General features: G+C 38.4%; 1 protein-coding gene across 20 annotated transcripts in view; it reads right to left on the minus strand.

The window, feature by feature from the left end:
* Positions 1–12,220, minus strand: part of HIBCH (3-hydroxyisobutyryl-CoA hydrolase) — a 256,064-nt gene that overhangs the window by 137,871 nt on the left and 105,973 nt on the right. For all 20 annotated transcript variants that reach the window (XR_013447267.1, XR_013447266.1, XR_013447264.1 and 17 more), the window contains 3 exons: positions 10,202–10,288; positions 5,423–5,481; positions 4,630–4,711 (listed from right to left, as the gene is read on the minus strand). Coding sequence is in view for 1 of the 20 variants with exons in the window: in XM_078071110.1 (XP_077927236.1) it covers positions 4,630–4,711; positions 5,423–5,481; positions 10,202–10,288 (228 nt within the window). In the remaining 19 variants the exon portion in view is untranslated. The remainder of the gene's footprint in view (positions 1–4,629; positions 4,712–5,422; positions 5,482–10,201; positions 10,289–12,220) is intronic.

Raw genomic sequence — 12,220 nt, forward strand, 5'->3', positions numbered from 1 at the left:
CAGTTTGGGGGGGGGGGTCTCAATCTCTTCTACTCACATTTCTTTGATTATTGATATCACTTGCAATTCTAAAAAATAAACACTTCCCTCATTGGTCCTGAAGAACCTTCTTTACTTTGGCAAGCCTGCTAGTCTTATTACCAGAAAAGGAAGATGAAACAGGATAGCATTTCCTACAGCTCAATCATGTTAAAAAAAAAAAAAAGTCCCAACTAAAAAATGGGCAAAGGACTTGAACTAGACATTTCCCAAAGATACAAATGTCCAACAACCATATGAAAAGATGTTCAGTATCAATAATCATTAGGGAAATGTAAATCGAAACCACAATGAGCTATCCCCCTCATAGCCATTAGGATAGTAGAAAAAAGACAGAAAATAACGAGTTGGCAAACTTTATGCACTGTTGTTGGTGGGAATATAAAATGGTGCAACTGCTATGGAAAACAATATGGAGCTTCCTCAAACAATTAAAAACAGAATTACCATATAATGCAGAAATTCTGCTTCTGGGTATATATCCAAAAGAATTAAAAGCAGGATTTTTTTTTATTTTATTATGTTATGTTAGTCACCATACATTACATCATTAGTTTTTGATGTAGTGTTTCATGAATCATTGTTTACGTATAACACCCAGTGCTCTGTTCAATACATGCCCTCCTTAATACCCATCACCAAGCTAACCCATCCCCCCACCCTCCCCTCTAAAACCCTCAGTTTGTTTCTCAGAGTCCATAGTCTTTCATGGTTCGTCTCCCCCTCTAATTCTCCCCCCTTCATTTTTCCCTTCCTACTATCTTCTTTTTTTCTTTTATTAACATATAATGTATTATTTGTTTCAGAGGTACAGGTCTGTGATTCAACAGTCTTACACAATTCGCAGCGCTCACCATAGCATATACCCTCCCCAATGTCTATCACCCAGCCACCCCATCCTTCCCACCCCCCACCAAACCCTCAGTTTGTTTCCTGAGATCAAGAATTCCTCATATCAGTGAGATCATATGATACTTGTCTTTCTCTGATTGACTTATTTGGCTTAGCATAATACCCTCTAGTTCCAGCCACGTCATTGCAAATGGCAAGATTTCGTCTTTTGATGGCTGCATAATATTCCATTGTATATTTATACCACATCTTTTTTATCCATTCATTTGCTGATGGACATCTTGGCTCTAAAAGCAGGGTCTTGAAGAGATATTTGTATACCCATGTTTATAGCAGAACTGTTCACAAAAGCAAAAAGGTAGAAGCAACCCAAATTAAATGCCCATCAAGGATGGATGACCAAAATGTGGTATATACACAAAATGGAATATTCAGCCTTAAAAGAGAATGAAATTCTGGTACATGATACAACATGTATGAACCTTGAAACATTATGCTAGGTGATATAAGCCAACCACAATAGGACAAATGCTGTATGATTCCACTTATGTGAGGTATCCAGAGTAGTCAAATTTATAGCAACAGAAAGTAGAACAGTGGTTGCCAGGAACTGGAGTAAGGGAGAAATGGGGAGTTGTTATTTAATAGGTATAGTGTTTCACTCAGCTTTGTAAGATGAAAATGTTCTGGAGATTGGTTGTACAACCAGGTGAATATACTCAACAAAACTGAATTATATATTTAAAAATGGTTAAGATGGTATATTTTATATGTATTTCACCACAATTTAAAACGTGCATACACGCACACAAGAGCACCTGCAAATGGAGACTCTGGTTAAGTTTTCCCTAATGGGAGCTACGCATTGCGACACCTAAATTGCCCAAATAGCTTACATGGATTGTTTGGCATCATGAACAACCTACACCAAAAGGGGGATTAAAAGCAGATTAGAGGAATTTCAACCACAAGCATTAAAAAAAGTATTGAACTTTGAAAGAAAATCTAAGAAAGGACATGAGAAGCCATAAACTAAGGTACTATGAAAATTGCATCAGTTGAAAATTGCATTGAGTTGTAAAGTAACTCAAATATGAGTTACTCATATTTGTTATTTTTTTAACCCATGCTATCCTACAGTTATTAGCAGTGAAAACTTTAGAAATCTAAAGAAGGGATTAAAAAAAAGTATGTTTTTATTTAATGATAAGCAAATATGTTGAAAAGATTATGTCCTTCCCCATGGGCAACTGAGGAAAGGAATCCTTATACATAGAGTAGATGGTTGCAACTTGACCATAAAAAGACTGGATCCTTGGGACCTACAGAAGGAAGAGTGGAGTCCCTGAAAGGCCAATAAGGGTTAGGAGCAATCCTAGAAGCTTACTGACACAGTATTAGAATCTTTTCAAAAATTTGTCCAAACATTTGATCTGCAAACCTTTCACTGAGGCACCAAAAGCTATTTTCTCCTTCAGGGCTGTTTTTTGATGTATGTTTCTGGTTGAGATAATTAAAATGAACCCTGTATCTAAGCTCTATCAGGGAAGCCTCAGTGGGGATTTTTTGATCCTCACATCATGTTGTTCCCAGCAGATACTAATATTTTGGAGCCACAATTGAGCTACAGATCAACTGAATAAAAATCAAAACCTGTCCTTCTGAAGAGCGTGCCTACAGTGATCCTAGCCTACCGTGATCCTAGCTGTGATGGGTGGCTTGCCAGGTACCCTCTTCTGGATGCAGAATAATCGTAGTGCCAGAGGAATAGAAAGAATATTGAAAGAAAACTGAGTTCTATCCCTCAGTTCTGGGGTAGGCCAGTGGTTTTAAAATAGTATGTCATCTTGCATATCTGTACTGCTTTAAAGGGACACCATATAGGTATGAGGTAATAATGTGCTGCATGACTATTCTCAAATGAAATTACTAAGTTCATACTTAACTGGGCCTATTGCTCAGGGGAGAAAAAACAGGAATACTAGTTTCTATACTGCTCTGGAAACAAGAGAACAAGTTTACCAGTTTAACATCAGAATCCTTGAAATATAAAATGATTATCTAGATTTATGTGAGCATTCCTAAAAGCTGTTAAGACTCACATTAATTTACTATTGTGAGTTAAGAAAACATATGACTGGTCTATCTACTCTAATTTATGCCTATCCTTGAAAGTTAATAGAATTCAGGGCGCCTGGATGGCTCAGTCATTAAGCAACTGCCTTCGGCTCAGGTCATGATCCTGGGGTCCTAGGATCGAGCCCCGCATCAGGCTCCCTGCTCAGCAGGGAGCCTGCTTCTCCCTCTCCTACTCCCCTTGTGTTCCCTCTCTCGCTGTGTCTCTGTCAAAATAAATAAATCTTAAAAAAAAAAAAAGTTAATAGAATTCTAATTACTAAATAAGGCCCTAAGAGACTAATTTGGGATTTCCACCTTAAGAATATAGTTAACAATGGGAGGGGTGCCTGGGTAGCTCAGTCAGTTACTGGTTAAGTCTGCCTTCTGCTCAGGTCAGGGGTTCCTAGGATGGAGCCTCCCCACCCGTTGGGCTGTCAGGCTCTCTGCTCAGTGGGGAGTCTGCTTATCCCTCTTCCTCTGCCCCTCCCCCCCACCCTGATGTGCAAGAGCAGCTCTCAAATAAATATAATCTTTCAAAAAAGAGAGAGAAAGAGACAATACAGTAACAATGGGGAAGTGTTTTCATCTTCACAGGTGAAACTTTAAATTTTTCTAAGTTTTCTGACAACTGAAATGTGACAATTATACCTATAAACTAAAAAATACTATCAGATAAGGACAAGCTATTAACACCTTTTCTATAAAGTAAAAGGAAACACAATTTTTTCTCTCCTTTGTGTAGAAGTCTGAAATATTCCAAGTCTCATACTTAGAGTTCCAAGCATGTCAGTACTCGTGCACGCCTTTATACAAAAACAGCTTTGTTTTGCTGTTACCAGTTGAGTGACATCATAGAAACAAAGTGTGCCTAACACTGAGAAACACTGCTTAAACCTCAGCTATGGGGATAGATGGGGCCTCTGCCCAGGTTAAAAAGGATCATTTTTTTTTTTTTTTAATTAAACCTACTGCTTAGAAAGACCATATACTGATCTGTTGCATATTCAACTGAATTTATAGATTAATGGCAGAATTGAATTGCAATATATTATAAAAAGACTATATTCCAGGGCGCCTGGGTGGCTCAGTCGTTAAGTGTCTGCCTTTGGCTCAGGTCATGATCCCGAGGTCCTGGGATCGAGCCCTGCATCGGGCTCCATGCTCCACAGGAAGCCTGCTTCTCCCTCTCCTACTCCCCCTGCTTGTGTTCCCTCTCTCACTGTGTCTCTGTCAAATAAATAAATAAAACCTTTAAAAAAAAAAAAAAAAGACTATACTCCAGTAACCCAACCCTTCTAATAAAAATGTTCTTAAATGCTTCTCCCCAGGACAAGGAGGACTCCCAAGAGATGAGGCATGCCTCCTTAAGTCTTTCTCTGTTACAGTCACAGGACCTAAAAACAGCTCAGCTTTGTTGTCAACATCCAGCAGGTAGACAAGGCACTTGGGTTTAGATAAAGGTTTTGTGAAAATGCTTTCTGAGGCTCAATTGAGTTCAGGAAAAAAAAAAACAAACAAACCTGTGCAGTGGTCTATGTCACCACCACAGAGTTCTGACACAAGAGGCTTCCTTACCACAAGGATTCACCACGCTCAGGACAGAAATGATCCATATATTACCTTCAACTGTTCTAGGGCAAAAGATGAACCATCTTGCTGTAAATTTTCAATTATCTTTTCCAAGGTATTGGCCGAGAACCAACTATAAAAAAGGAAACACATGATTTCACCAATCTGCAAGCGATTTCTTCTTTCCAAAATAGCAATGAATCTAAACACAGGCTTTCCCCAAACTCCATTTCAATAATGAAAAATTTTCCAAGCTATTTTACAGGATGATGAAATAAAACCTTGCTTCTCTGGGTAAGTGTTTGCAGTCTACTTTTATTAATGCAAAATAAAGCCTAAATTTTCTCTTATGCTTTTTTGTATATATTACATATAAATAAATATCTTAACTGTGAAAAACTGATGCTTCTAAAATGTAGAGATAATTGTCTTATTTTCCAATAGTTTCTATCCTCCTCTTCTGTTCCTTAAGCCAGTCTATCAATCTCTCAAATCACTGCACAAAAAATCTTTTGCTGATCAGCTTCATAAGACGTTCATAAAAAAAAAAGACTTTACGAAGATAAAAGATAATTCAATTGTTATTTTCTAGCCTCTCTTTCCCATTAAAAAAAAAAAAAAAGTTTTACACTAAAGTGAATCAGCACGATAGATTATTTCAGTATAATGGATTTATTTCTCCCCTGAAAGAGTAGGCGAGAAGCTACTTTAAAAAGAAAAAATAAAAGCACTCTGCTATCTGATCTCAAATTCAGTGCATTAAACACAATGTAATTACAATGTTAGCAAATTCAATTTAATATAGTCCTTCCAAAAGAATAGATGTACTGAGACCTCTAAGTACCTGTTTATTTTGTCCATGTGTTCCTCAAGTATAAAAGACTTGTCTTGATCAATCTTGGACTATTTAAAAAAGAAAAATCTTATAATTCACTTGAAGTAACCCAAATCTAAAAATCCTTTAAAATGTCATCCTATTTAATGATACACTTTGTGACAGATTATCACTTTCAAATTATATCCAAGTCTTATAAATAGCTACCACATGTTCAAAATTCAGATGGTGTTATTCCAGACTAGTTCTTAAAAGTGCCAAAGGCAAAATATGTTCTTTTATTTTTATTTATATATTATTATATATGCTACATCATTAAAGTATGGTAATGAATTAAGGATTATAAGGGACCTGAGAAGTCATCCTGCCCAAATTTCCATTTGATACATAAAACTCCTACCACATCCCTGATATCTGTGTAGCACTGACCTCCAGAGAGAGAAAACAGTAGCTTGAGAAGGAACTCACAGTGCTTGAATAAGTGTAATTAGGATTTTTTTTTTTTTTTAATTCTGGGCCAGGTCAGTCCTCTCACGTTTATAGTTCTAGTGAATCCTGCTTCCACCTCTTTTCTCACAGAGTGCAGTTTTGTGTCCCCTCACAATCAGGTCCTTCTTATGCACAAGTTCCAGTTTATCAAGTGTGGAATGTACACGTTAGCTATAGGTATGACCGAATCATAGCAAAGTGCATCAGGACTCCACATATCCTTGTTTGTTTGGATATAACCCTTTTACTAATAGGACTAAGTCTGAGTTAGTTTGGGGGCAGTACTATTATGTGTTTTTTTTTTTGTTTTTTTTTTAAACCGGTGCTGTTGTAGGCTACATTTCTCCCCGTGCTGTACTTTAAAAATTTGGTACTTTGGACTGAAATCCAAAATTTTCACTTATCTCTATTGTGATCCTGTGATTTAAAATAAGAAATACAGGGGCGCCTGGGTGGCTCAGTTGGTTAAGCATCTGCCTTCGGCTCAGGTCATAATCCCCGGGTCCTGGGATCAAGCCCCATGTCGGGCTCTCTGCTCAGCAGGGAGTCTGCTTCTCCCTCTCCTCCCCGCTCAAGCTCTCTATCTCTTTCTCTCTCTCTCAGATAAAATCTTAAAAAAAAAAAAAACAAAAAAAACCTCAGATATAAAAAGTTTAAAAAAATAAAAAATAAGAAATACAGGGAATGCTGGCTGGCTCAGTTGGTAGAGCATGCGACTCTTGATCTTGGGGGTGTAGGTTTGAGCTCCACATTGGGTATAGAGATTACTTAAAAATAAAATCTTAAAAAATAAAATAAAATAATACATATTTGGTCTTTGCCCATATATTTGTTCTTTGTTCCTGGCTCACAGCTCCCCCAAACCTTGAAATTTCTTTAAGAAGAGCATCTTTTGTTGTATGTTGTATTTGGTCTTTTGTCCCAAAATTAAGGTGAAATGGGCCTTTTGTTATTCATAACAAGCCCCTTCCCATCACGGTTATGTTAACAGAAGGGACTCTTGGAAAGCTCCTAAGAATGGGGCTGGTCTCCAGGGGAACCAACCTGTGATTAGAAAATTAGAACTTTCAGTCCCACCTTCTAATCAAGCCCTGCCCCAACACTGCCACTATCTCCCGCCTCCCTCCTTCTACCTCCAGTGAGGAAAAAGGGGTTGGAGATTAAGTTCAATCGCCAATAGCTAATAACTTAACCAATAGTGACTATGTAATAAAGCTTCCATAAAAATCCAAAAGGATGGAGTTTGGAGAGCTCCAGGTTAACGAACACATCCACAAGCAGGGAAAGTAGTACATCCCAACTTCATTGGGACAGAAGCTCCTGGGCTCGAGACCCTTCCAGACCTTGCCCTGTGTACCTTTTACTGGACTATTCATTCATATCCTTTATTGTATCCTTTGTAATAAACCAACAAACATTAAGTATTTCCGAGTTCTGTGAGAAATTCTAGCAAATTATCGAACCCAAGGAAGGGGTCATGAGAACCCCAATTTATGGTCAATCAGAAGTACAGGTGACAAGCTAGGACTTGTGACTGGCATCTGAAGTGGGGTCAGTCTTGTGGGACTGAGCTCTTAGGTTGTGGGATCTGATGCAGATATCTATCCAGGTAGATAGTGTCACTACCGAAATGAATTATAGGACACCCAGGTGGGTTGCATTGAATTGCTTGATGTGTAGAAAACCCACACATCTGGTGTCAGAAGTGTTGTGAATGTGGTAGTATGAGAAAACACAGGGAGTGTTTTTCCCATACATTTATTACCTTTCACACTGATATTATCAAACAGATCACTCTATAAACTTGAAGGGGTTTTTTAATCCATATTCTTTTACCTAATTTTTTTTCTTAGTTTCAAATCAATTTGATCAAAATGCTGTCAACATTCTCACCCAAATCACTGAGAAAAAAAGCTGAAAAAGGCCAAGATGACTTTATCTATAGACTAATACCCACACGTTTAGCAGAACTCTCTGGTAAGGCCCTTCAACTCCCACCCACTCTAATCCATGCTATATTTACCCAACATGAGAGACTGTCAAATGCTTTGACAAAATCTGATGAAATCCTCATGTGCTGTGTTCATATTCACTGCACTGAGTATTCAGAGGCTCTGTCATCCATATTCATATTCTTCAGTCCTGAATAAATTTTTATACTATTTTCTAAATATTTCCTCCCCTTTCTCTTCTGTTACGAATTCCTAATAATTAGATATAGACCTCTAATGTCCTTTCTCTCCATTTTCCATCTTATTATCCTTTTTGTCCTCTTATAGTTTTCCTCAACCTTCAATTTTAATCTAATTTGTTGCGGGTTTTCTCCCTTTTGTTATCACATTCTTTTTTATTCTTTGACTACTATATTACATCTGTTATTTCACAGATGAAATATTTTCCTCTGACCTGAACAATTACAGTTTTAACAATTATAGTTTTTCTTTCTTTTCTCAAGTTTCCTTTCCCTGCACAGCTTGCTTCAAGTGCTTTTTTTGTTCTGACCAATTTGTTTTTATACTTGGCATAAAAAAATTTTAGCATGAAGTACTAAAATTAAGTAGCTTTATGTGTAAAGTCGATCACAGTTATAGGACTGTCAATTGTCTGATGAGTTATAAATTAAGCAAAGATTAAGCAAAGACCTGGGATGTCCTCAAATACAGGTTTTTTCCTTTTTCTTCGAAGGTACTGCTTAGGAGTGGGATGGTGCTATTGACTGAATGTTGGCGTCACCCCAAAATTCATGTTGAAACTCTAATCCCCAAAGTGATGGTACTTGGAGGTGGGGCCTTTGAGAGGGAATTAGGTCAAGAGGGTGGAGCCCTTGTGATGGGATTAGTGCCCTTGTAAAGAGACCTGAGAGAGCTCACTTTGCTGTGTGAGGATATAGAAAGAAGGCGTCTGTCCATCTGCAAACCAGGAACAGGTCCTCACCAAGAATCTAATTTTCTGACACCTGATCTTGGAGTTCCCAGCCTCTAGAACTGTGAGAAATAAGTTTCTATTGTTTAAGCCACCCAGCCTGTGGTATTTTTGTTATAGTTGCCCAAACTAAGATAGAGGATATTTAATAGCCCGGAAGCTAACTAGGAAAAGAGGCTAGAGGTCTTCCTATTTAGTATGTTCTGACTCTTTTTAGTAGAGCACTTCACTTCGCCCTCCCCCATGATCAGCTAGGTCTGTCTGATTTGACCTAAGTAGTAAATGTCTACTCTCAGCCGAACTATGGAAGGATGGCTGGTGGCACAGGAGAGACTTCGGGAGGCCTCACTGCACCTTATAAAACTTTGCAGGGATCTTTTGTTTTTCCGCCCACCTGCACATCCCAGTCTTCAGGGGACTCTGGCACCTTACAGAGGGCACAGAGCAAACACTGGTTTGCTTCTTCCTGGCTTCCCCTACTAAAGGGTAAGATATTTCAGCGTTCTCAAATCTAAAGTAGCTGCCCTCGTCCTTCTGTTTTCAAGCTTCCAAAATATTGACATCTCATACCTGCCGCTGTCTCCTCTTCTGTTCTATTTGTGGATTTGTGCCTTTTTTATTCCTTTATTACAGTTTTAGAAGGGAGCATATATTGAACCCATCATGTTCTACCAGAAGTCATATAACTTTTTTTTTTTTTAAGATTTTATTTTTTTATTTGTCAGAGAGAGAGAGAGCACAAGCAGGAGGAGTGGCAGGCAGAGGGAGAAGCAGGCTCCCTGCTAAGCGGGCAGCCTGATGCGGGACTTGATCCCAGGATCCTGGGATCATGACCTGAGCTGAAGGCAGCTGCTTAACCAACTGAGCCACCCAGGCGTCCCGTCATGTAACATTTTTATAGATTTTTGGCTCTTAAAAGAAAATTTAAGTTACACAAGTCAGGAATTAAAAGTGAACAATATATACTTTATCTTATATAAATATATATAATTTATCATTATGCAATATACTTTATCATTATACTTAGATATGCATCAGAGTTTCACTTTAGCAGCTCAACAGCGTCAACATTGAACCATCCATTACAGAAATGTCATGGTGCATTGCAAAAAGCTGTTGCAAGGGCCAATCACAAAGCTACACGCTGAAATTCACCAGCAATGAGAAGATAAGCTGTGTTCTTGTGCGGCAAAGAAGTCATCTTCTTAGATGGCTATCCTAACAATTCTGAAGCTCTGACCTTCCATCAAGCTTTCAAGTTAATAAATCCCAGCATCTTTATATCCACAAACTATAACATTTACCAACTGCTAATTTTTCAATCACTTCCCCTTCCCCACAAATTAAAATCTGAAGTGAGAATACTGACAAGATTACCTTTGCATGGTAAGCATCTAAGACATCTGCAATATTTTCTTTTGAGGGAGATTTTAAGGCTAACAAATCTTCTTCTAACATGTCCAACTAAAAGAGGAAAAAAAAAGAAAACAGATCTGAACCCCAATACAAACATGGACTTTTTTAATTTTATTACGTTAATCACCATACATTACATCATTAGTTTTTGATGTAGTGTTCCATGATTCATTGTTTGTGTATAACACCGAGTGCTCCATTCAATATGTGCCCTCTTTAATACCCATCACCAGGCTAACCCATCTCCCCCCCCCCCTCCCCTCTAGAACCCTCAGTTTGTTTCTCAGAGTCCATAGTCTCTCATGGTTCGTCTCCCCCTCTAATTCTCCCCCCTTCATTTTTCCCTTCCTACTATCTTCTTTTTTTCTTTTATTAACATATAATGTATTATTTGTTTCAGAGGTACAGGTCTGTGATTCATCAGTCTTACACAATTCACAGCACTCACCACAGCACATACCCTCCCCAGTGTCCATCACCCAGCCACCCCATCCCTCCCACCCCCACCACTCCAGCAACCCTCAGTTTGTTTCCTGAGATTAAGAATTCCTCATATCAGCGAGATCATATGATACACATCTTTCTCTGATTGACTTATTTCGCTTAGCATAATACCCTCTAGTTCCATCCATGTCATCACAAATAGCAAGATTTCGGGTTTTTTGATGGCTGCATAATATTCCATTGTATATATATACCACATCTTCTTTATCCATTCATCTGTTGATGGACACCTTGGCTCTTTCCATAGTTTAGCTACTGTGGACATTGCTGCTATAAACATTGGGGTGCACATAGCCCTTCGGATCACCACATTTGTATCTTTGGGGTAAATACCCAGTAGTGCAATCGCTGGGTCATAGGGTAGCTCTATTTTCAACTTTTTGAGGAAACTCCAAACTGTTTTCCAGAATGGCTGCACCAGGACTTTCTTTTAAAGAAACTTTATACTCTTTTAAAAATACTTGTCTTAAAATTATGATGTGCTCTCTTCAGCTAATCAGTGAAGGAAATTTTCTCTGAAGTTGAATGCACACACATTCCCACACAGCAAATGTTGCCTTGCAAGGAATTAGATAAAGATGGAAGAAACTAAAGAGGAGACACATTCATCTTTGTTTCTCTCTATTAAATACTTGAAATGCAGTACTGCAACAAAGATCTGAATTATAAATTTTATTTCAATTAACTTTAAGATTGCCACATGTGACTAATGGTTACTATGGTCAGTGCACAGCTCTATAATATAACCACACTTAATCTCCATCTATATCCCTCACATACTATTCTATGCTCAGCCAAATGGGACTTTTTATTGTTTCCAAAACATAGCTAAGCTTTCCTGCCCGCTGGTTTGCTCATTACATGTTTCCTCTATCTAGAATGCTTTTTCCTGACAGTACTCATCTTAAGGCCCAGCTGAACTGCAACCTCTATGAGAAAACTTCCAGCCTTTTAAGTTTTCCCTCCTTTCAATCCATTGAGTACCTTCTCTATATTCTTTGTTACACTTCTCATATTCTACTTTGTCAGATGAGACAGATGGTTATTTATCTTTTATCTTTTGCACCCACCTCTAGTCTCAACCCCAACATTCACTACTCATTTCTGTTATCCTGTGCAGGCCCTGTGAATGGCAGCCTACACATTGTAGAAATTATTACTGAGCAGGCTGACAAAGAAGGGAATTAAGTTGTGGATCAGCGCTCTCTCCCATTCTTAACTAAATTCCACTCTAACAAAGGGTGTCCCTCAAGAGTACATGATGGAGTCCCATGTTTGCTTCCTCTTACAGCTCACGGGAGGATGGGACAGACACCTACTCAGTGTGACTGTGGATGCCCATAACATGGAGAAAGATCTGAAACTTCAAGCAATGTGATAGAAGGTTCTCATACTTTTTTGTAACATTCCTCCTCCTATCCCAAAACATCCCTCTCTCAAGATCAGATATCCATCTGGATCTATGTGCTTCCTCCT

Source organism: Halichoerus grypus, chromosome 4 (genome assembly GCF_964656455.1).
Source record: "Halichoerus grypus chromosome 4, mHalGry1.hap1.1, whole genome shotgun sequence".
NCBI lineage: Eukaryota > Metazoa > Chordata > Mammalia > Carnivora > Phocidae > Halichoerus > Halichoerus grypus.